The sequence below is a fragment of the Puma concolor genome, chromosome E2 (assembly GCF_028749965.1).
Source record: "Puma concolor isolate L17-30 chromosome E2, mPumCon1.1.hap2, whole genome shotgun sequence".
Classification (NCBI taxonomy): Eukaryota; Metazoa; Chordata; class Mammalia; order Carnivora; family Felidae; genus Puma; species Puma concolor.
In genome coordinates this window covers 16,171,541-16,197,125 of record NC_141681.1, presented here as the reverse complement: position 1 = coordinate 16,197,125, position 25,585 = coordinate 16,171,541, and the positions used below count along the sequence as shown (strand labels likewise).

The window sequence follows — 25,585 nt, the reverse complement described above, 5'->3', positions numbered from 1 at the left end:
CTCTCTCCTCTCGTCCATCCTTCCCTGTTGGTGTCCCCTTGCCCCACAGACAGCGTGGGCAGCCGGCAGTGACTTTGAGCTGGCCATCTCTATTCGGTGGGGCCGCCATTCCGCGTCCTTGGTGGGGCCTGGCGAGATAATGTGGCCCTCTTCCTCTGCTGTGGCTCGAGGCCCAGCCCCGACTCTCACACTGTGCTCGCAAAGAACAGAAATTCGAACCGGTCTCCAGGGGGAGAGGAGCCGACAGTCTGAAGACAAGGAGGGAGTCTCCTGTCTGCACCCCCCGCCCCGTCCCCATGCTCCCCACTCATGCCACGGACCCTGGCCGTCATGCCTCGGGCTCTCACCCGCCCTCTGCGCGTTCATTGGACGACGTGGGGGAGATGGCCGGGGTCCCTGCTGCCCTGGCGGTCTCTGTTGTGGGTGTGGACAGAAGCCTGTTAGAGTGCTCTGTGCGGGACCTAGCCTCGGCCCTCCTAACCTCTTTCCTTTCTCTCTCTCTTCCCCCTCTCTCCCTCCTCTCCCCCCCTTGCCTCCGCTCTTCAGGTCCGATCCGTACTGGGTGCAATGAAAGCTCTACGCAGGCCTTACCATGGAAGGCTGTGACTCGCCCGTCGTCTCGGGGAAGGACAATGGGTGCGGTATCCCTCAGCACCAGCAATGGACTGAACTCAACAGCACCCACCTCCCCGACAAACCCAGTAGCATGGAGCAGTCCACAAGCGAGAACCACGGGCCCCTGGACAGCCTGAGGGCCCCCTTCAATGAGCGCCTCGCGGAGAGCTCCGCCTCGGCCGGCCCCACCGCCGAGCCCGCCGGCAAGGAGGTCAGCTGCAACGGGTGCTCGGCCTCCTTCGCCAGCCTGCAGACCTACATGGAGCACCACTGTCCCAGCGCGCGCCCCCCGCTGCCCCTGAGGGGGGAGAGCGGGAGCGACACCAGTGAGGAGGGGGACGAGGAGAGTGATGTGGAGAACCTGGCTGGGGAGATAGTCTACCAGCCCGATGGCTCGGCCTACATTGTCGAGAGCCTGAGCCAGCTGACCCAAAGCGGGGGCGCCTGTGGCAGCGGCAGCGGGCCCCCCCCCTCGCTCTTCCTGAACTCTCTCCCCGGGGCGGGGGGCAAACAAGGGGACCCTTCTTGTGCTGCACCAGTCTACCCACAGATCATCAACACTTTCCACATAGCCTCATCCTTCGGGAAATGGTTTGAGGGCCCAGACCAGGCTTTCCCGAATACCTCAGCCCTGACGGGGCTCAGCCCCGTCCTGCACAGCTTCCGCGTGTTTGACGTGCGACACAAAAGCAACAAGGATTACCTGAACAGCGACGGCTCCGCCAAAAGCTCCTGCGTATCCAAAGATGTTCCCAACAACGTGGACCTGTCCAAATTCGATGGCTTTGTGCTCTACGGCAAGAGGAAGCCCATCCTGATGTGCTTCCTGTGCAAACTCTCCTTCGGGTACGTCCGTTCGTTTGTGACCCACGCGGTGCACGACCATCGAATGACCCTGAGTGAAGACGAGCGGAAAATTCTTAGCAATAAGAACATCTCCGCTATCATCCAAGGGATTGGCAAAGACAAGGAACCCCTTGTGAGTTTTTTGGAACCAAAAAACAAAAACTTTCAACACCCTTTAGTTTCTACGGCTAACCTCATAGGCCCCGGACACAGTTTTTATGGGAAATTTAGTGGCATTCGGATGGAAGGGGAGGAGGCTCTCCCAGCCGGCTCTGCTGCCGGCCCCGAGCAGCCCCAGGCTGGTATCTTGACCCCCAGCACCCTCTTGAACCTTGGCGGGCTCACCAGCTCGGTCCTGAAGACCCCCATTACCTCAGTCCCCCTGGGGCCTCTGGCCTCCAGTCCTACCAAATCCTCAGAGGGCAAGGACTCTGGGGCAGCAGAAGGAGAGAAGCAAGAAGTAGGCGATCCGGATTGTTTCTCCGAGAAAGCAGAGCCAGCCGAGGAGGAGGCAGAGGAGGAAGAGGAGGAAGAAGAGGCAGAGGAGGAGGAGGAAGAAGAAGAGGAGGAAGAAGAGGAGGAGGAAGACGAGGGTTGCAAAGGACTCTTTCCAAGCGAGTTGGACGACGAACTGGAGGACAGGCCCCACGAGGAGGCTGGGGCCATGGCAGGTAGCAGCAGCAAAAAGGACCTTGCTCTCTCAAACCAAAGCATTTCTAACTCCCCCTTAATGCCTAATGTGCTCCAGACCTTGTCGAGGGGCACAGCTTCTACTAGTTCTAATTCTGCTTCTTCCTTTGTTGTCTTTGATGGTGCGAACAGGAGGAATCGTTTAAGCTTTAACAGTGAGGGCGTCAGGGCCAATGTGGCAGAGGGCGGCAGGAGGCTGGACTTTGCTGACGAAAGTGCCAATAAAGACAATGCCACAGCACCAGAACCAAATGAAAGCACAGAGGGTGACGATGGGGGCTTTGTCCCCCATCACCAGCACGCTGGCTCCCTCTGTGAGCTTGGGGTTGGGGAATGCCCCTCGGGGAGCGGCGTGGAGTGCCCCAAATGCGACACGGTCCTGGGCTCCTCCCGCTCGCTGGGCGGCCACATGACCATGATGCATTCTCGTAACTCATGTAAGACACTTAAGTGCCCCAAGTGCAACTGGCACTACAAGTACCAGCAGACACTGGAGGCTCACATGAAGGAGAAGCACCCGGAGCCGGGGGGCTCCTGTGTCTACTGCAAAAGCGGGCAGCCCCACCCTCGGTTGGCACGAGGTGAGAGCTACACGTGTGGTTACAAGCCTTTCCGCTGTGAGGTGTGTAACTACTCCACAACTACCAAAGGCAACCTCAGTATTCATATGCAGTCCGACAAGCATCTCAACAACATGCAGAACCTGCAGAACGGAGGGGGGGAGCAGGTGTTCAGCCACTCGGCCGGGGCGGCGGCGGCGGCGGCGGCGGCTGCGGCCGCAGCGGCCAACATCGGCAGCTCCTGCGGGGCCCCCTCGCCCACCAAACCAAAAACCAAACCCACCTGGCGGTGCGAGGTGTGCGATTACGAGACCAACGTGGCCAGGAACCTGCGCATCCACATGACCAGCGAGAAGCACATGCATAACATGATGCTGCTGCAGCAGAACATGTCCCAGATTCAACACAACCGCCACCTGGGCCTCGGCAGCCTGCCCTCGCCCGCCGAGGCCGAGCTTTACCAGTACTACCTGGCCCAGAACATGAACCTGCCCAACCTGAAGATGGATAACACTGCCTCAGACGCCCAGTTCATGATGAGTGGATTCCAGCTGGATCCCGCCGGGCCCATGGCCGCCATGACGCCTGCTCTAGGTGAGGCTGACTCCGTGTTTGTTTGTTCTGGTGACTTGAGTTTAACTGGGGAGAACCGAGAATAGACTGAGGTCCTGTGGATTCGGCTGATGCTGATTTTCTCCAGAGTGGTGTTGTATACACTCGAGTGTCTGACTGTCAGGTGTTTTTCTCAAGGACCCCTTGTGTGCCTGTGGGGGGTCGTATGTATTCAGCACCCACACGTGGTAATACTCCGGCTGCACAGGCTGGGATTAAAGTTGAAGGGTTTCCTCTAGTTTTTGGCTTCTGGTCAACTTCCCTTCCTCTTCCCATCTTCTCTTTCTTCATCTCTTTCTCAATTTGAAAAATCGCCCCAATTATCTGAAACTTCTGGGTTCCATTAGATATTTACTGTAATCTACAGGAAACTGCCGTTCAAGTTGTAAACAGGGACAGTCCTCTCCATAAGAAAGACTCGAAATCACAGTGTACCTTATTCAGATAACTGAACGCTGGGTTCTGTGCCGAGCAGGGAGCCATCCAGATAAGTGCTCAAAGTTCTCGGGTGTGTTCACGAGGATCTCCGTGAAAGAGACGCGTTCTTTTCTTTTTTGTTTTGCGTGAGTTGTCGCTGATAAGTATAGTTGGGAATTAAATTGCCCCGGGGCACCATAAAGAGTGGTGTGCTAGACGAAAAATGAATACATTCTAAAATTGTACATCAAAGAAAGTTGAATTCTAATATCCATTAGATGATGGTTAATGGAGCCTTTGTCGGCCGTGAAAAAACAACCCATGTTGGAGAAGGTGAGTCGGCCGTGTCCGGACAGCAAGTCTTACCAACTGGCTTAATTGACCTAGAATCGGATCAAGAGGATAGGATTTGGATGCCAAAAGTCATCGGTCTTTGCATCAAAAGAATCACAATCACTTTTAGGGTAGAACCTCTATAGCGAGAGAATGTACAAATCACTTTTACAAGGACCAGTATGATGGGGGCTGTTGCTGCTCCCACCACCTGTGCCTCAGACAGGCACTGCCTGGTCTCTGTCCCCTGACCCGGCTAACCTCTTGGGACCAAGGTGGTGGCCTGGATTAAGCAGTATTCCTTTACTGACACTGGAATAAGTCGTTCTCAGCAACAAAGTGTGAGCAGATAACTTTTAATCTGACATGGTTTAGGTTAATGCCAGGGGCCAAGCCTCCCCAGTTGGCACGTCTTCGTATGGTGTTTTAGTGCTAATTGCTGCTGATGAGTTATATTTCATAGCATTTAATTTGTTTTTCCTGCGAATTCTTACTACTTTAATCTTATTTTCTGTTTTGGAATATTGACCCGTGGATCCTTTATTACCAAACGATTTGAAGATGTTTTACCAACTGGTTAATAATGGATGCACAGAAATCAATTATTTTATTTGTCCCCAGAGTGAACCATAGGGTTTGCACACCAAGGGATGGCATCATACTGTAAGCCTTTTTTTTTTTTTTTTTTTTTAAAGCCTATGGGAATTGAGGTTTTCTCATCTGGAGATTTAAAATCTTGGGGAGGCAGATCTTGGAGTAAATCAAATATAATGTAGGTAGAATGAAGACACAGAAAATGGATAGGTTCATACTGGGTCAAAGTGAGATCTTTTTAATTACCTTGAAAACCAGTAATTCTGACTAAGACTTGAATTAAGTGGTAGAAAAATATTTTGCTTTTACGCAAGTGTCTGTGAGTCTGCGGGGCATCATGCATTATGGGCATATGGCAGATGGAAAAGAAATGGTAGAATAAATCCCTGTGTTCTGGACATGTATAGCAGATCCATACTTTATTTCTTAAAGAGAATAGAGTTTTTCCTTCTAAGGGCTTTTCCCAGGTCAGCCAAGCAAAGGTCCTTGAATTTTCATGGTTACTGCTTATCAGCCAAGGTAAGTCTCTGGAAACCTTCTGTGCCCTTAGTGCCCAAGAACAGCTGAGATGGAGCTAGAGTCCCAGATCCTTTATCCTGGAAGCCTGAGTGGGTGTGGGTATGAGAGCATGTGTCCAGAGGTCCTGTAGAGTAAGTCGTAGGACCTCGGTAGAAGCTGGTGTATGCAAATGTGAAAGAGCCAAAACATTAAGTTCTATATGCAACTTTGCCAATCTTTCTTGAGGCCATTTGTGAGCAGGCTGTAGGTGTTACTGGGTATTCCTGGGCTCCGCAGGGGGAAAAATGTTTTTGTGAAATACATTTCTACTTACGAAGTTATTATTCTCATACTTCTTTTGACAGAGCCTTCTTTCTTGTGATACCAAACAGATGCTGCTTCTGGGAAGGGTTTCTTTCTGGAGGGCTTTAAGGAGAGGGCTGGCACCCTTTGGTCTGGTCTGGTTGGATTTTGCTGCCATTTGTAGATAAGATATTAGACTCGAAGCCATCTGAATATCCTTCCAGACATCGCTTTCGATGATCAAGTTTAGCACAGCACTGAGAAACAGCTGGCGGGGTATCTGCTTTTCCAGGTAGCCGCCTAGCTACAGGACATCTGCATGAGGTTTACGAGGTCCTCTGCTTCTGCCTTTGGGTCTGGAAGGTGTCTTTTAACGCACGTGCCTCTCTGACGATGTGCTCATGGGTGGGCTCTTGTGCCAGGGTGTAAATTCTAAGTATTAGATTTGGGTGTGTGTGTGGGGAGGTGGGGTCCCCCCCTCACAGAGATGTTACCTCCGGTGTAGCTTCAAGAGTAAACACCGGCTGAGTTCTCGCTCACGCGGGCTCTCTTCCTAACTTCCCAAGAAATGGGTGACGTTCTGCCACTTCCTGGAGGCTGAATTAGTTCCTTCTAGCTCTACAGATTTGTAGGATTCTGAGCCCTGTGTTCATTCCTCCAAGGTAGAGTTCTCGGAGGGAGTTTTGGCTTTCCTGTCGCCTTCATTTCACTGCTTCTCTGTGTCTTTGATTTGCATTTCAAGAGCTTGGAATGGGAATAGGGACTTATTTCCTCTGTGTGTGTGAGGATTTCTCATTTTTACTCAGGCATCCAGCAAGTGACAGCTGAATTTCTCTTTAGAGCAATATTGATGTGCTGAGGTTAAATTTAAAAAGTGGAGAAGATTTGATGCTTCAGGTGGTTGGCATCAGAAACAAATATATGTTTGCTCCTTGTCTTACCCTCTGGGCAATTTCTGCTTTTACTGAACACAGCGTATGTTTCATGGATGCTACCTGGCCTTTGTCCCCATTAAGGGATGGAGCTTTTAGGCTTTTTTCCCCCCTCCTCTTTTTCTCTCCCGTCCTAAAAAGAATGTCTTAGTTAAGGCTCCTCTCACCAGGGGAGATGGCAGGGGAGAAGACAAGCAGAAAGCTTCCTGAGCCTTCTGGAATGCACGTGCAAAAGATTTCTGCGGCTTGCTAGATTGTCCACAGGCTTCATATGCAGCCAGTCAGCTCGGTAGAACCTTGTAACTGATCTTCTCACTAGAGGTGCCTCATGTAGCATAAATAAGAAAATCATTAAAAAAAATCTTTTATTTGATTAGCCGCTAACTTGGATTGTAATCAGTCATTAAAACAAAACAAAATAAAACAAAACCTCAGGCCAACCACATGTAAAAGGTCAAGTCTGAGTATCAGTTGGGGAGGGGCAGGGGCAGACATAATAGCTCAAGTGTGAGTGCGTTTGGGGGGAGAGGCAAAAAATAGAAGCCAGTGCTCAGCGTTCTGCTGGACTTTATGCTGCTAGGTAATGGAGAGAAGGCTGCTGTTTCCAAGCCTATTTTGTGGTAGAAGTAAGAGCTTGCAGTATTAATTTACCACTGGTGAGTGAAAGCCCATCCCCAGTTTGTGCAGGGCACTGTAGAGCTGAAAAACAACCAGGGCGAGAAGGGCAGAGAAGAGCTTTCTCAGACCCTTTTGGGGGGACTCTGAGCTGACCTTTGCGTTTCACTGCCCATCTGGATCCACTTCCTGAACCTGTAACATTCTGGTTCCCCTTTAGCCTTGTCCTGCACAGCATCTGTGTAGGGGGCTGGGCGGTCTCTAGAGGTTCAGCCAGGAGAAGCCTGGACCCCTGCCCTAAAGAGGCTGTACCCTGATGGGGACACCGGGCAGCACGTGGCTCTGCATGTGGTTGATGACAAAGGAGAATGTGACATGGCCCATAGCAGACCTAACATTTCATGCACCGTGGGGGCTCAGAAAAGGGGAGTGATTATATTCTTGGGGACATGTGGGAGGAGCTGGCACCGTTGACAGGCAGGTAGACTATTGTCCCGCGGGGCGTGATGAGGAATAGGGAGACCGTCCCCTAAATCTCAGATTTAGAGCTGCGCTCTCCACTGTGGGAGCCACTAGCCACATGTGGCTATCTAAATGAAATGAACTAAAAAGATACAATAAAAAATTCAGTCGCTTGGCTGCAACTTTGCCGTATTTTAAGTGTTCACCAGCCACACGTGGTTAGTGACTAGCACACCAGACTGTGCAGGTACAACATGTTTCCATCATTGTAGAAAGTCCTGTTGGGCAGTGCTGCTTTAGATAAATTCTGGGCCCGATTCTCATTTACCTTGAAGGCTTCATATCTTAGATTACAGCTGTAACTCATTTCCAACTTTGAGGGGTCTGGAGTTTCAGATTCTGTTATGTCTAGTGAATGATGCTTATTCCTGTCTTTTCTTGGATTAGAGTGAGGGGCCGAACTGAAATATTCAAGAGACTGTGCTTCTAGGTATTCTTTTCCAAAGTGGGGCAAAAAACATGAAACCTTTTACAAATTTCAGAAAGTCCACAGGAAAAGATCTGAACACATAATTACGCATAAAGTTGATTTTTTGTGGGGGGGGTGGTGGTGTTTCCAGGTCATAGCACCTTGCAACACTTGAAATGGGATCTTTTTTCTCCTGGAACCTAGGCTGAGGGTCAGGGAGGCTGGGGGGTGCCTCAGCTGCATCTGTGAGCCCGGCCGCTGATTCTCTTCCCCTCTCCTTCCCCACAGTGGGCGGTGAGATCCCCCTAGACATGCGCCTCGGGGGCGGGCAACTGGTGTCGGAGGAGCTGATGAACCTGGGCGAGAGTTTCATCCAGACCAACGACCCGTCTCTGAAGCTCTTCCAGTGTGCCGTGTGCAACAAGTTCACCACGGACAACTTGGACATGCTGGGGCTGCACATGAACGTGGAGCGCAGCCTCCCGGAGGACGAGTGGAAGGCCGTGATGGGGGACTCGTACCAGTGCAAACTCTGCCGCTACAACACCCAGCTCAAGGCCAACTTCCAGCTGCACTGTAAGACCGACAAGCATGTGCAGAAGTACCAGCTGGTGGCCCACATCAAGGAGGGTGGCAAAGCCAATGAGTGGCGGCTCAAGTGTGTGGCCATCGGCAACCCTGTCCACCTCAAGTGCAACGCGTGTGACTACTACACCAACAGCCTGGAGAAGCTGCGGCTGCACACGGTCAACTCCAGACACGAGGCCAGCCTGAAGCTGTACAAGGTGAGCCCCGGGCTGCTTCTGGAAGGCATGCCTCGGATCCCTGGGTGCTGGGTGCCGGGGACAGGGGACGGGCTGTGTCGCAGCGGGGCTGGTGGCTGGATGGTAACCCGGTGTTGGAAGGGGAGTTGGCATCCGCTTCCTGGTGAAGCTGCAGTGCGGTGGCAGCTTCTGCCACCTGAAGGCTGTTTTTGAGAGGTGCCCGTTTCGGAGGGCGGGTTCCGTTGACAGCAGCCCGATACTTCCCCATCGACAGTGTCTTTACAGTTGGCTTTTTTCCCCTTGAGTTGTTAGTTGTGGCTTTTGTGTACCCTCGTGCTCCTGTGTTGTCCCTTTCTCATACATGCTTCATGTTCTCCCTTTCCATCTCGTCCCCACCCCGCGCCCCTTAATCTCTTCTCTCCTAAATGCCTCTGGAGGACTTAGTTCGTTTGTGCCTTGGTTCATTCCTTCATCCATTCGTTCATTCATCCATTCATTAGGTACGTATTGAGCACCTACTGTATAGCAGGTGCTGTTCTGGACACATGCCCACCTCCATGCACAAAACAGACAAAAAAAATTCCTGCCCTCATGGCGCTTCCATTCTTTTGCAGGGAGGTGGATGATAAATACAGTGCATAGTTGACTAGAAGGTGGCACGTGCTATTGGGAAAATTGGGATCAGTTAAGCGGGCTCCTCTGTTCTTTTTGTTCTGTGCCCCTTTCTCTATCTCATGTTTGCATTTCCCCTTTTTCCCCCTGGGCTTCTTCCATCCTCTTCCTCTCTCTCTGTCTCCCCTCTCCCCTCCTCTCCCCTCCCTTCCCCTCCTCTCCCCTCCCTTCCCCTCCTCTCCCCTCCTGGCCCCTCCTCTCCTTCACTCCTTTCTTTCCTTCCTCCCTCCTTCCCTTCTTCCCTTCCTCCCTTCTTCCCTTCCTTCCTTCCTTCCTTCCTTCCTTCCTTCCTTCCTTCCTTCCTTTCTCCCTCCCTCCATTCTTCCCTCCCTCCCTCCCTCCCTCCCCTTCCTTCCTCCCACCCCCTCCAGTCTTTCTCTCAATCCATAGACAGTAACGGTAACGGTAACGGTGAGGAGGAGGTGCTCAGATACTGTAAATAGTCCTTTCACTTGCGAGGCAGAATTGCTCCAGACGTTTCTATTGATTTTCACTGGACTTAAAGCCTCACCTTTTTCTCTAATCATCCCATAATGGCTTTAGTATGAACAATCAGGTACAAATCGCCATAAATCTGCCCAGCCTCCTCCCATATACCTTCCACACCCTCACTCTCTCTTTGCATTTTCCTCCCTTTTATTATCGGCCTCCCCTCTTTCCTTTCATGCCATTTCCCACATCTTCTTCGGGGCCAGGGGCACTTCTTTTGACCCTGAGCTAGTTTTAATCCCCTTTCTACTCCTGGCGATTTTCAAGGGAGACTTCAAATAAGGAAGACCTCAGGTCCTTTCCCTATGTCAGTCTCTGTCGAGATTGATAACTGTAATTCATTTTACAATTGCTCGTTTTCAGCTTGGCGAGAGTCCTGGGTAGAGTGGATGAGAAACCATTTTAGGGAAAGGAAGAGAAAGCAGAAGTGAGGCAGTAGAAATAGAGGGTTCTAGAATCGCCTGCCGACTCCGGCACAGATGGGCTGGCGTGGTGCAGTGGGGAAGGTCTGGACGCCAAGCAGCTGACCCCCTTGTGTTATAAGTCAGCAAGAACCTCACTGGATGGCTTAGTTTTGTGTCACCATTAACAGAAGAGGCTCCTGGCAGTCACTTTAAGTTAGAGGTCTCCCGTGGCCGTAGCGCGGTACTGATTGTGGTCAAGAAAACCTGACGGGAAACCCATAGGAAAACTATTTCCAAAGGACCCGACTGAGAAAAATTAGTTCGGAGCACCCCCCCACCCCATGGTCATGGAAGACTGTCTACCACTTTGACGAAGGCTGTTTAGAGTTGGCAAGCAACTGTCCTCTTCCATCTGAGGGGAGAAAGGCCCTTTAGATTCATTATAAAGCCTACATGGCGGTGATGAACTTTCCACACTACATTCTCCAGTAAGAGTATATCACGCCCTTGACTTTGCTTCTGAGGGGCCTGGAGCCCGGAGGATTCTCTGAGATTATACTTTTTTTTGGTCCCCAGGACACCTTCACGCATCACACTTAGCAAGTCAGGTTGAGGTAGTTTCCTGGATGGATGTAAGGGAGCCATTTGTGTGTTTCTGTTTGTGTTTTGCTGAACTGTGGACACTCATCCTCCTTGGCCTTATTTTCTCTCTCTCTGTCTCTCTTTTGAATTTAAAAGATGGAGAAGACTCCTCATCAAAAAAGGCAGTGCAGGTGGGCCACAGATGTTGGGGTGTGGGATAGAACTGGGGAACCAGTGTCTAAAGAAGTCTCCAAACAGTGCACTTGGCCGACACAACCCCGGGGGTGAACGTTCCCCACATTCAGAGCACAATTCTGTGTGTCAGGAGCCGTAGGTCATGAGTCTGGTCTCATTAGTCCTTGGGTAATGAATGTCCCTTTGCTTGCTGTGGCTCTGCTGTGGGGGCGGGGAGCTCTCTCACCCACCCCTGAGTGACACAGAGATGGGCTTCTTCCAATGCGTGCGCCAAGCCTTTCTGTCCTGCGGTGTGATTAAGACAGACTTGCTTTGCCGCTGAGGGGGCTCACTGTCGTATGGTGTCACGAGTCCATAGATTTGGGGTGGGGCCTGGAGGTGGTTGAGAGTCAGTTTTTCTCTAGGCCCTGGTGTGGCCTGTAGTAAATGGAGATTGATTGCATGTGATTTTTCCTCTTGCTAATGTAATCCATTAGCCCAGCACATGCATAATCAGTTTAGAGCACAGTTAACTGGATGTAATCGAGTTCTTTACTGTCCGCTAGAGAAACAGCTCCAGATGCTGCTGACCTGGGGAGGGCACCAGGCTTCTCACACACAGCCCTCTTTACTCACCCCATCCTCACTTCCCACCCTGCCCCCCAACCTGTCCTGGCCCCCACCCTGCCCCATCCCGGTGCCTTGGCAAATTAGACATCATTTGGTCAGGGAAAGTCCCAACTTGCTTTGTGCTGCACCTGCTCGAGCAGCCATGGTGTACTGGACTTCCTAATGGGTCTCTCAACCCTCTCTTTCAACTGAGGTCTTTATTCCCTCCTCTTCCTTTTTCATGTTGGAGGAGCTAGAACAGCCATCTCAGGAGATGCAAGCAGAGGCGTAGCTTTCTGGTTTGTCGTTTGACCTCACACCGGTCCAGGGTCCCTTCTCTTGGTGTCATAAGTGCTGGGACATACGTTGCTGTATTAACACTGTGCTGTCTGAAAGCGTGAGAGAATTTCCAATCTGGACTGAGAGAGGGTTTCGTTAATCCACTACCCCAACCCCACCTACCTAGAGAAGGGCAGAAACAAACAAAAAACCCTGCTGATATTATCACCCTTGCTTGCATGGAATTGTCAAGTTGTGATTGTGTGAGAGCAGTTTTTCAATGGAGATTAATGTTCGGTGAATTCTTCTTCCCTGCCTCCTAGGAGTGGAGGGGAGTTTTGGGTGGGGGGTGGGCTGGAGAGCCTCGGGCATCAGATAAGGCTCTTCCCTTTCTCTGGGCCTCCAGGTCACTTAGTGAAACACTTAGGACTGAATTCCTTCAGTGGTTTTTTGTGTGTGTCTTAAAGAGTTGTGGGCTCTTAAAGAGTTGTAGCCCCTAGAGGTCCTCCACCCATATGCTCACAGCTGCCGTGATGGGGCACTGTGGTTGATCCACCCAGTCGGGAAGGGCCAGCAGCCCCAGTCCAGCTTAGAGGCTGGGTCCTTGGTTTCTGTCTGTAGTGATTTATCTGAGCCAGAATGGAAGCGTGTTGTGGGTGGGAAAGGTACTTGTCTCTCATTGGGGCTGGAGCTCCAGAACTTGAATTCTGCCCCTTTCTGCCTTCCCTCATAAGTGGATCACTCTTGTCTTTGGGGACCTGGCCACTCCCCCACTCCTTCCACCTGTAGAGCTGTAGAGATGCGGGGTGCCTTTGCTTACCTTAAACAAGGGAGCGGCAGGTACTGACAGATGCCTGCCCTCTGCTCGTCTCCAAGCTAGCATAGGTCCTGAGTCCGCCGTGTGTGCATTCACAGCTAGTGTGAGCCCTTACGTGTTTACCTGGACTTCCCTGCTATGTGGCATCCATAGTGAGCTCCATAAAATTTGTGGCATCTTCTGCTTGAGGGAGGAGAGTGCAGAGAGGACAGATAGAGATCAGTGTACACTTGTCAGCTGTTAGGATCTGCTTTTTCTTTTGATACTTTTCTTCACCTGAGAGTCATTGGACTGGAAATCCATCAATTTTAGCAGATGGATTAAGAACCGCCCCCTCCTGCCACCCCCCCCCCCATAGTAACTCTATTACTCAGAGTTCCCAGCTGAGGTGCCTTTGATTAGACCAAGCCTGATGGTTTCATATTAACCTTAAATTATACACAGAGGAGGTCATCTCCCATGGAGTTGGGTCTGGGCCCCATGTGAGCTACCTTGGGCCAACGGGGCAGACGGTGAAACACCAGCTCTACTTGGCTTAAAGTAGAGGTGAAGTGTGGCACCAGTTGACTGAAAACACACACCCACATTCTCCACATAGTGGACTTTAACACTTGCCACCCTATTGGGATTCTATGTGGTGGGAGGAAGTAGGAAACCCTCTATCAGACTCTGAGAATCCACCTTCTCAGTTCTTCCCCAGACTCATAAACTCACTGGGGCTCTCTCCCAGCAGGGCCATAAATTCATCACAGGGTGGTTGGGCAAATCAGAAGACGTAGAACAAATCCGACAAAGATTTCCTCTTCAGTCTGCATTCTTCGTGCTCCTTTATGGGTACACTTGGGGGACAGACTGTCTTAGGAAGACAGCTGCATGCTTCATGCTTCATGCTTCAAAGACTGGTAGCCTTTGTCTTGCTTGGAAAGCAGATAGCGTGGATCCTCTGGTGAGCCCTGCCTCCCTCCCTGTCCTCTCCTCCCTGGTGCGGCTACCGTGTTTGAAGCACTTGGTTTAGTGTCATCTGGTTTACATCGTCATTCTGGAACTAGTGTCCTCAAACCTTGTTTTCTCATTAGGTTGACTTTTTTTTGTTGTTGTTGTTAAGGGCATTCTTTTGCCTTCTTCTTTCCATACCTTGGTGCCTTCATGCAAAAATGAAAGGAGGGGAATGTTTTTGTTTCCTGTGGTTGATTCAGAATGTGTGAAAAGCCAGATGTTATGGTAAATTTTAGCCCATTTAGTTCTCCATGCCCTCTGTCTCCTAGAGCAGCAGGGCATTTGAAGTTCATTTCCCTCACTTGATTGTTGGGCTCACAGATGTGGGCCTCCTGGAGTAGGGCTGGGAGACTACATGTGGGCCCCGTGGTCATTCCTGCAGAGCCACGGTTGGCTCTGGTGAAATTTGTGACCACGAGTAACTTAAAGGAGACTCTAGGAAGATTGAAAGGCCACATCTTCTTAGGAAGGAGTGTTTATGCCATGACATAGTTAATCCTTCACTGCCGTAGTAACTGTGGGCAGTGTATGATGGAGGAACATACATGGCAAGTATATTGCCAGTGTGTGCGTTGTGAATGGTAGACATCTCTCTGCACAGGGTCCTTGCCCTCCCTTCCGGTCAGAACCGTCTCACCCACCTTGATCTGAATCCACCCCCCCCCCCCCCGCCCCGTGAGTGTTATTTCGTTCAACACATTCATTCAGCTGATTGGCTGGCTTTATGCACAAACTTTGCCTGGATCCCTGTGGTTATAGTATTATACACACCCTCATGTCAATAAGGTAAGGTCATTGTTCTGTTTTGCCTTTTGCCTTAACAAAACTGAGATCTTATTAGATGTGGCTAGTTTTAAAAAGTCCAGTACTAACTATGCTACCATTGAACAACCATAACACTCACTGTAGCACTTTCTTTTTTTCAAATGATATTAATATTTTTGTTTTGTCTTTATTTTTCCCTTCTTAAATCTTTTTTTGTGCACGGTAAAGAGCTGATAAGACCCTTTTAGAATATTATTCTGAATTATTTCTTACTAGACTAGCATTCCATGTTTGTCTCAAGTGTAAGCTACTGATAAAATGTACATTCCTTATTTTTATAGTAAAATAATTAATATGAGTAATCTATGTTCACTGTGGAAATTTTGAAAAATTCAGGAAAGTACAAGTGAAAATAACTATCAACCTAATCCTCCTGTGCAACAGTGTATTTATATTTCCTTCCTTTTGTGTATAACAGGCATTCTACAAAATGGGCGTGTGTACAGTATCGTACCTGTATATTATCTTCTAATGTCTTTAAGTGTTTTTTAATAATTAAAAATTTTTTTTTTTTATTTATTAGAGTCTTACTGATGTACAGACAGGTTGTCTGCCATGGTTCGGTATTAGAGACAGTGAGGTAGGGAACAGGTGTGTGCATCTATGTCTCTACGCTTGTGCTGTCCCCGGAAGTGGGATTGCTGGATTCCAGGATGTGATTAATGCCAACAGATACTTTTTCCTGCCTCTTCGGACAGAAGGTGACAGTTTTAACCCCTCCCTGTTAGGTAATGCTCAGATGCCCCTGCAGTGACCGCCATGAGATTCTGTTTTCCTCAGATTGGCAAAGTTGTTGCAGCCTGGGTCTCTCTAATTATTACAGAGGGTGAACATTCTTTCATGTGTTTATTGGCCGTTTGTATTTCTTTGGCAGATTTCCTGTTCACAGCCTTTGCCCTTTGATTGTCTTGGTTTGTTCCTTTTCCTGATTGATCGGGAAGAGCTCCTGGTTTATCAGGACTGACGTCCTGATTGTGCTGTGGATGTTGTAGTAGTTTCTCCTGGTCCTTTGTCCATCTGTACCTTAGTTTATGGTACAGATGTGGGGTGTCGCCGGTGGCCGTGGATCTCAAGCCGGCACTCTGCGCTAACAGAAGTGGACTGGTGCCCTGTGGGGGTGGTGGTACCTGCCCAAGGCCATGTTGACTGAGTCTCTTTGCATTTTAACATGTAGGAAATTTTCATTTGCATGATGTCCAGTCTGTGCATCTTTTTCTTTACGTTTCTAGCTTTTCTCTTTTCCCAGGGAGGCTTTTCTTTGATGTATTATGAAATTATAAAAGTCATAACACCTACACAACGTTTATTACAAGCCGGGTACTGTCATAGTAGCTTTCCATACATTAATTGATTTAATCGTCTGTGGATTAGCCTGTTTTCAAGCGGGGAAAGCAAGCCAGAGGGAGGTTACAAGGGTCAAAGTGAGTGAGTGTTGCTGGAGTGAGTGTTCAAACCCAAACGGGTTGGCACTACTTAACCAATATTTTCTTCAATACTTTTTCCTTCCATTTAAGTTTTTAATCTGTAAGGAAAGTATTTTGTGTGTGGGGCATTGGAGGACTCTGTTTTTCTGTATTGTGATTTAGGACTGTATTTTCTTTCAAAGTGGACGGTTGATCGTCCAACAGTTTTTTCAATCACCGTCCTGTCCTAGCTGATGTGAAAGGCCATTTTTATCGTCCCTATTTCTCTAAATCTTACAGTCGGAACATATTTACAGAGTAGCGTTTGTCGAAAGCATTGTGGAAGGAGAAGAGGGAACAGAGAGAGACAGTTCTCTTTTCAAGGCATGGAAAGTCCTGTGAATGAAGTTTCTTCCTCCGACCTTTTCCTGTCTCTCTCCCGCATTTTCCCCAGTGTGAAATTTCTTGGTTTAATTACCTTTGTCAAATTCACTAGGTTGAAGGAGCCTCCGGGAGAGACGAGGGTTTGGGAGAGGAGCTGAGTTTCTTTTTGTTCCTTAATGGAGACTGGGTCTCACCAGTTGTCTTAAAAAAAAAAAAAAAAAGACAGAGAACAAATACTGAAACTTCTAGAAGTTCCCCTTTCTGAAGTTCTTATTCAGATAACGAGGAGACAGTGTGGCTCTGTCCACATGTTTCTAGTATAAACCATTCTCAACTGGTGGTGATAAGTCTCCTTTTGGATTCCAAAGGTGTAAGGTGTGCTGGTTTGCTGGCTCAGCCGGAGGGGCAGGGAGGTCTAATTTCAGATAATCTAGTAACTACCACTTTGTCAAAATATTTGAAAGCCTCCACCCGCCCTCAGTCCTCAAAAGCCCTAGATCCTATGAGAGGAAAATCTCAAACCATCAGCCCCCTGCAGCCACTTAGAGGAAGAAGTCACACTTGGGGAATGCTTTCTGCGAATGCCATCTGGTGTCCTAGGGGTGCTCTGTAACCCTGAGGAGGATTTTGCCGCAAAGATTCCATTGCCTCTACATTCCAGCACAATTCCATGCAGTACGATTGTTCTATAGGTAAACCCAGTCTGGCAGGAACTCAGCGCCAGAGAATGGGACAAAGGTGCGAACCCCGTTTCTAGTCCCTTCAACTTGCTGCAGACCTGGTCTAAAAGGGCAAATTTGAATACGGTTAGTCCCAACAGGTGTTTCTGGTTTTGTTTTGGTGTGGTTTGTTTTGTTTTGAAAGGGAAATTGTAAAGGAACAATTAAGCATTGTCAGGAACACTGTCAGGAGCAGGCAAGAGTTTTTAAGTAATTGCATAATATGCCTGAACCGTGGTCTTATTCTGTTCTCTACATAACTTGAAACTACAGATGTCATGTGAGTGTAGGGTGGGAAAGACTGTTAATCTGAAAAACGCTTGAGTCATTTCATACTTTAATATTTAGTTAAATTAGGTTTCCAGCTGTTTTTTTTAAAAAGTAACCAGTATATAGAGTGAAAGGTAAAAACGTTGGACAGAAAATGTGTTGCTCACAGAAGTGGTGGAGGTTATTGCAACCAGGGGGACATTAGGGTGGTGACCCTGGGGAGCACTGAAGCAACCACAATGGAAGCCTCCACGTAGTCACCAAATTTAGCAAATAAAAATGTGGAATTGCCAGTTACATGTAAATTTCAAATAGCAAATAATGTTTTAGCATAAGTATGTCCCATAAAATATAATTACATATACTTACCTGAAATTCACATTTTTTATATGTTTATTTTGGGGGGGTGATGAATGAATGAATGAATGAATGAATGAATATGAATATGAATGAATCCCAAGCTGGTCCCACACTGTCAGTGTGGAGCCTGATGTGGGGCTCGAACTCATGAACCAGGAGATCATGACGTGAGCTGAAGCTGGATGCTTAACCGACTGAGCCACCCAGGCTCCCCTGGACTTCACATTTAACTGGGCATCCTGTCTTTTATCTGGCAACCCTACCTCTGGATGGAGAAAAAAATTCTCTTAGGGTGTTCTGCCAACAGGCTCAACCAGAGCATAAAGAGAGAGAGAAGTGGCTTCCTTGTTGGTAAACCTCTTTTTTTTTTAAGCCATTCCCAACAAAAGAGGAAAATTACAAATGCCTCTAATGATGATTTCCAATTTTTGTTATTTATAGAAAACTGTCATATCAGATTTTCACATTTTCTACATTAAATAAAGTGCTTTTCCTATAATGAAATCTGAAATTTTCTCCAGAGCTGTTTGTTAAAATTTGCTTTTCAACAATTTTTTCATTATTTCCTTTTACTGGAGTGCTTTCATGTCACGTGGCCAGACACACGTCAGAGTGCCCGGCTAAGCCTCCCACAGCTATGCCAGATGCTTCGAGTGTCATTGCTCACGTTGGTCTGGCCTCCCTCTGCACTTGATCTTTTTATGGAGGTGATAGAAATTCAAGGCCCTTGAGCGTGGGCTGTTGTACACAGAAGACCCCAAGTGCTTACCTTGGATAGGATGCTAATAGGAATTTTCTCAAGTAGATTTGAACTTGGACTAATCATCAAGAATAATCAGGGAACTTTCTCTAGGGCCCACTTCCTCATCCTATAAAAGGCAAACTAGTTAGAAGGTTAGAAATGTTTATCTACTGATAGTGTTTGGTTTGCCGCCTGTTAATTAGCAGGGCAGGTTCTCAGACCCAGAATGAGGGCCTCCAAAGCATATCTGGTCTCTTAGGTCAATAGTTTTATTCATCGTCTCGTTTGCCAGGACAGTCTGTGCGTTGAACTTGCGGAAGGACTTTCCCATCCACTCGCTGTGCCTGTTGAGTCTTGCCCTCTCCGGTGACAGGCTCCTTCTTGAGGATTGTTGGGTCTTGTGACCACTCCTGAGCTGACCAGGTAGTCTTTGTTTCCCTGCCCCTCGGAAGGAGGCGGAAGACTGGGCACAGGCACCGGGGGTTCTGGGATGGGAGGCATCCCTGGACCTGTCACTTTCAGGGGCTTTCCTCTTGCTGGTTCAGACGCCAGCACTTAGGACAGCATTCCCCTGTCCAGAGTGCACAAACAAATGGGAAGAGAATTTCTCCCTCTGTGTCAGCATTTATTGAACACCAACTTAGTGCTGAGCTCCGGTAGGATTTTGTGTAGATTCAGGTTAATGAATCTTTAGCATGTTTTGTGAAAACCCATTTTGTGTGGGGCGCCCTCTGTGAGCAGCACGTGCCCGGAGTGTGGTTCACCCGGTGTCTATGCTCTGGGATGGCTTCTGTTTGTGGTCCATGCTACCTGCTTCAGAATCTTCACGTGGTCCAGAGAGACAGATAGCGGGCGTGGTTCTGAATTAGAAGATTATTCTTCCAAAAAGTTGGGGCAGACAAGTTCTATCTTTGTGGGGCTGGAACTTTTTTCCGAGGTATTCTCTTTCCTTTATATCTTCTTCCAGCCCCAAAGCTAGAAAGATGTCATAACCCACCACAGCCTGGTGCTGTCTGTCTTCTTTGACACCTGAGGAGGATGGAGTCTCGAATGACCTCAGGGCTTTTCTAACAGGATTCTGTCGCCCTTCACTGTTGGAGGAGCCCGGGCATCACCAGGCTGGTAGTTGGTGGCGTGGCCGTGATGCACACACGGAGGTTTCCCTTTGGCTTTTATGCACATGCACCACAGGGGTCTTTGGGACAGTGGGAACGATAATGTCGGGGTTTTGTGTTTGTCCCCTGGTTCCCTTCAGCCCTTCTGAAGCCTGTGGAGGGAGCTCATGTCACTACAGAGGTCCTGCAGATGAGTTGTTGGTGCTCCTGAAAATCTAGGAAAGGCTCTGATTTTATTTCCAGCAGAGACTGTCCTACTGGAATGATCCTGTCGAGCTTTAGAACTCCTATTGCTGATTTAAACTAGGGCTCATGTGGGGTGCCTGGGTGGCTCAGTCGGTTAAGCAGCCGATTTTGGCTCAGGTCATGATCTCACAGTCCGTGAGTTCGAGCCCTGTGTCGGGCTCTGTGCTGACACCTCAGAGCCTGGAGCCTGCTTTGGAGTCTGTGTCTCCCTTTCTTTCTGACCCTCCCTGGCTCACTTTGTCTCTGTCTCTCTTTCTCAAAAATAAGTAAACATTAAAAAAAGAATTTTTAAACTAGGACTCATGTGAGCTGAATGCTTCATGTCTCAGTCTCTTTATGAACCATTGACTCATGGGCCAGGAAGGTTCTCTGAGCATCATCACGTGTTTTTCCTACATTTAGGGCACTATGTGCACATGTGTGGGGGATATAAAGGGCCACCCCAAACGCTCACCCTCGGCTCTGGAGTAACCCCCCCCAACTCCAAGGTCAGTGTCATCTTCTCACCTCTGCTGTGTCTTCATGTTTCTGTATTACCTTCTACTACCACATTTCTTGTTTTTGAAAATGATTAAAGATAGAAGGAACTGGGGGAACATTCCTAGGCTCCTCCATTCAGCCAAGTCAGGAGGCTTGGGTCCCGAGGACTGCCATTTCCTCAGTGTCCTAGATTTTAGTCAGTGAGTATGACTGTAGCCACCTGTGGTTTAGGAAGTGCCATGAGGGGTGATTAGCTGCAGGCATCTGCTTGTGTGTTTGTTCACTTTCTGATTCTCAGATTAGGATCTGGCCGTTGTTGGTGTTGGTGTTGTTATTATTATTTTTGCCCAAACTGGGTTCCCATTAGTAGTGATGGCCACAGCCGCCAGTATAGGAAGACCAAACAGTTTGTCCAGGGATAAGAAGTCTGAACTTTGTCCAGTAATGTGCCCATGCCCTGCTCTGTGCATCTCCATTATCCTGCCATGGTGATTTGCACCTCTGGGCCTTTGGTGCTTTGAGTTTATCCAAAATTCAGACTTTTCCACGCTGACGTTCTAGCACCCAAAGGACCCCAAAAGCTCCCCAGATGCTCCTTCTGCCTTCCCACCGCTTCCCACAAACACGTCACATGCTTTTCTTCTTTGCCTGGCCTGTTCTTTATTCCTCTCGGAGTGTGGCATTTGGAATAAAATCTCACCTGGAGAAGTCTCAGCAGTGACAAAGCCCAGCTCCGCTGAGGGGAGACTAATTACACAGCTAATTAAGCCAACAGATGTCATTGCAAGTGCTCATTTCTTTGTAACGTGGATGTACACGCCACGCATTGCTGAGATGGGCTCCTGGCCTATTGCAAGATGTCTTGTTATTTGTTGGACTTTAAGGACTGGTAACTTTCCTGCCCCGCCTTTATGCGTTAGTGACACGGCCCTGATTTTCCAGAAAGCTCTCTCCTGCTACTGCAGCTACAGGTGGTATCTCTGCCCTGAGCGCATGTCACACCATTTGGTACCAAGCTGGTCTCTGTGTCATGTGGTAGGTAGTCCGTTTCCCCAACAGATTTTGAAGGCTCTTCCGCACATGAGCTGCCTCTACCATCGTGGGGATCTCGCAGGCGGGCAGCACGAGACAAGACAGGTAGACCCCAGGAGAGGGTGCAGATTTCCTTCACTGCCTTGCCTGCCTGAAATCGAGTTCGTTGGCAATGAAAGTAGCAAAGGAGTGTTTGAAAGGTGCAGTTTTGTTAAGTGTAGAGCAACCATGATTTTGTCAGCAAAATTGAACAACTCCTGTGTTATGGGACACATCAAGCGTTCTCGGGAGTGGAGGGAGGGGTGTCAGGAAGCAGGAGGGAGATGGTGTTTTCATACCCACTCCCTACAGCATTAGGAAAGGGACAGACAGGTTGGAAGGATGCAAGGGGCCTGGGGGAGGCTGTGGGGTGTCGCCGGTGGCCGTGGAGCTCAAGCCGGCACTCTGTGCTAACAGAAGTGGACTGGTTCCCTGTGGGGGCGGTGGTACCTGCCCAAGGCCATGTTGACTGAGTCTCTTTGCTAACAACCGCTTGCCCTGAATCATGCCTGCTCCATGAGTGAATTCAGTGTCCCTTCCTAGTTGCTGGATCTGGAAGTGACATATTTCACCACTGCTGTGACGCATCACCAGTGGCTCCCATGTTGCCACATCCGTTGGCCCTGTTTGAACCCCATGTGACAGTTCAGCAGCCTCTGCCACGCTTTCTCTTCTTCCTCCTCCCTCTTGCTTGTGTGACACCAGGCTCATGGTTCGTCTAGGCCCTTCTCTGGCCTTTCTTGGCCTCCTTGCTGGTTTCTTTTCTCTTAGTGAATGTAAATACTGGTTTCCAGGGCTTGGCCCAGGTGCCCTCCTTTTTCCTACATGTGACTCCTCCTGAGTGCCTTGTTTAATCCATTGCTTTTAAACTGTCACCTTCTGGTGACACTTGAATTTAGATCTCGAGCCCTGAGCTCTCCCTTTATCTACCTCCCTACAAGATATTTCCATTCGAATGTCTGATAATCGACTCCTCAGACTAAGCATGGTCTAGAGAGAAGTCTTGATGACTGTGACCCCCAACACCTTTCTCCTCTAGGTTCCCCCATTTTGGCAAGGCCCCCTGCCAGTCTACCATTAACTCAGGCCAATAAGCCAGAAATCGTTTGTGGACCACTCTTTCTTTCACTCCCCTGTAGCCAAACCATCAGTAAGTCCTGTTGACTCTGCCTTCAGACACTGCCCACCCCGTTGCTTCTCACTGTGTCAGTTCCCTCCCTGCTTCTACTTTTGCCCCTTGTAACTCACTGTACACATAGTGATTTTATGAAGAGGAAAACCAGATCATAGCACTCCTCTGCTCTGACCCAACAGCGGCCCTCCATCCCGCATAAAATAAAAGCCAAACTCATTGCTCTGGCTGACAAACTCCTTTGCGATGTGCACTCCATGCACTGTGCTCACTTCGTCTTGTACCACCCTTCCCTCTGCCCACTACACTTCAGCCACACTGGCCTCCTTTCTCCACATGCAGTATGCCACGCTTGCGCCTGCCACCGGGCCTTTGCACCTGCTGTTGCACTGCCCAGAATGTGCTTTCCTGACCAGCTCTCTTTAAATGTCTGGTTCTCTGAGAGGCTTTCCCTGCCCACCTACTCTCAAGTCACCATGTCTTCACTTTATCCGAGTTTACTTGTCCGCATTGACAGTTACTACCTACTTTTCTTGCTTGTTGATATATTTGTCTCCCAGAAGATCAAGGACCCTGGTTGTCTTCTTAATGGCTGTATCCTTAGTGTTTAGAACAGTGTCTGACACCAGCCCAATAAACGTTCACTGGAGTGACAGAAGTACTAACAGAATGTGCCCGTGGTTTCTCCCTGACTCCAGGATGCGGTAAAACAGCACTGTCTGAACACTTGGCTATTACAGTTGAGATTCCAAAAGCATATGTTGGAGTGAACTGAGGGTGTTTCAAAGCTGTCCATAGCCGTGTCGTTTAGCTCTGTGCAGTTACACTCCTGTATTGACCCACGGAGAAACAGTTCTGGTAAAGTGGTGCGGCTCACGTCCAGGTATTTTGAAAATTCCCACGTGCAGCTGGCTTTGGCCCAGGATCCCAGAATTCTGCCAGTCCGAATGACAGCTCTTTCTACTCAACAGTCCTAGAGATTCATGTCATGGTAGAAAAATTAATGGTGCTTTGCCCCTTCTACCTCATATTATGGTCCATTTTTGTAGTAGTCTTTCTCCTCGAATCAGTTATAAGACTCTCAACATCAGGATCCATTTATTCCCATCCAACTTTGTGTGTTTCCCAGTGTCTTGAAGATGTTGGATAGAATGTGTCAGTGGAAGATTTAATACCCAAAGATGGAATCTTGAACATAGAAATGTAAAGACTAGGTTCAGCCCTGAAAAGCCTACTCTGGTTTCTTTAGAATCTCCTCTGCTCTGTTTACTCCCCCTCTCCCTGGGCAAATGTCCGTGTCTAAATGATGCTAATTAGTCCCAGATCTGGTTGTCCCCAAGAGAACCATGAGCCTGGTGGCAGAATATATTCCCAGTAAGAGAGGAGCTCCAGTCCCCTTCTCGCTTCTCTCCTCCCACCCGCTCCGTGTTGAAGCCACACACTTTTGACCACCTTCTGTGAGCAGGACTGTGTATCACCTTCTTTGGGGCTGTGGTCCTAAGCTTTGTAAACTTGGCTGACTGTGATTCCAAAAGAGAGACATTTTACATTGATGACTCAGCTCACTATACACAGAGAGAGATTTTGTCTATATTATTGAAACAAATTTTTAGAGTTCAATTTTATCCTTCTTACATGTGTTGCATCTGGATACTTCCTATTTTGTCCTGTTTTTCATTTACATAAAGGTTCTACTCACTGCATTGATTTCGAGATCCACTGAGGCAGTGACTCTCAACCCAGGGAGCTTTAAAAACACACGTGCAGGCCTGGCCCAGCCCAGCCCATGGAGGTTCTGATGTCATTCACTGTGGGCTTCTAGTGTGCAGCCCTAGGCTTAACACCATTGTACCCATGGATCACCACCCGCAATTTAGAAAACACTGCTGGGTAAGATACAAACGGGAGTTGATCATTCAGCAGGAGCAGTGAAATGTACACACGAGAGTTATCCAAGTGTGGAGGGAGGTAGGGGGAGGGAGAAATCCCATCCACTTGGTTCGCTCAGAAATGACCTCCTGAAAGAGAGGGACGCTGGACTTGGGTAAGATTTGAAGAGGGAGAGCTTTCATAGATGGACAGAGGATAAAGGTAGATTCTTTTCTCCTTATCAAGCCTGAGACCATGTTACTAAACTGATTTGAGTAACCAGAGTTTCCTTTCTTGCTTGCACGTCTGGTTGCGGTACCTTCTCAAAGAAAGTCAGCTATGGGCTAAACATTTCAGGCTAATAACTCACAGGAATTGGGACCTTTTCGCGTGCTGCTAGGAAGGTGTTCTGCTCAAATGATCTGTTGAAATAGTAGAAATACTAAAAAAAATACCCCATAAACAAATACTGAACTATAGTTAATGCTAAATATGTTGAAGTATTTAGGGCTGTAATATGTACTGATGTCTGTAGTTTACTTTGAAATACCATAAAAAGGTAAGCTGCATTGATAGATGGATAAAAGAATGGATAGATATACAGCAGAATATTAGTTTTAGCATCTGGGTGGTGGATATATAGAGGTCTACTCAATGATTTTTTCCAACTCTTCTCTGTAACTGGAAGTCTTCCTAATACAGTATGGGGGTAACATACTAAAATGGTTAGGTCTTCTTTTGCTGTGAACTTGACCATGTAGAAGCTTTGTGTTTATCATGAGTTCTCTTCTCCACCCCACCCTCTTCCTCTTTGCCTTCCCATGCTCTGGAAAGAGTAACATTGATGTTTTGTCGTGTCTCTGAAGACCAGGCTCAGGTGAGTTATTTCCATTTTTTTTTTCCAGACAAGGGCATGCATTTCATTGGAGGCAGGAGCATGCCCAATTGAGAGCCCTTAGACCAGGGCAAGAAGAGCAGGGGTGGTAGGGCAGGGTGGGGCGGGGAGAGTCCAGGAGGCTCTTGGTCATTCCAGAAATTTGAGACGCCCACCAGATGACAAGCATTAGAAAGCTTCAAGATAAGATGCCCGAATGTGTGAAGGAAAACCCAGGCAGTTTTTTGAGTTTATTTTAGAGACCGCTCACGAGCTGGGAAGAGGGGCAGAGAGAGAGAGAGAGAGAGAGAGAGAGTAAAAGAATGAAAGAAAAGAAAAGAAAAAAAGAAAGAAAGAAAGAAA

General features: G+C 48.5%; 1 protein-coding gene across 1 annotated transcript in view; it reads left to right on the top strand.

Moving 5' to 3' along the window:
- The window catches only part of ZFHX3 (zinc finger homeobox 3), a 417,139-nt gene that overhangs the window by 253,976 nt on the left and 137,578 nt on the right, over positions 1–25,585 (top strand). Inside the window, 2 exon segments of the mRNA XM_086689030.1 lie at positions 547–3,305; positions 8,235–8,731. Coding sequence (XP_086545156.1) covers positions 593–3,305; positions 8,235–8,731 — 3,210 coding nt within the window. The 5' untranslated portion in view covers positions 547–592.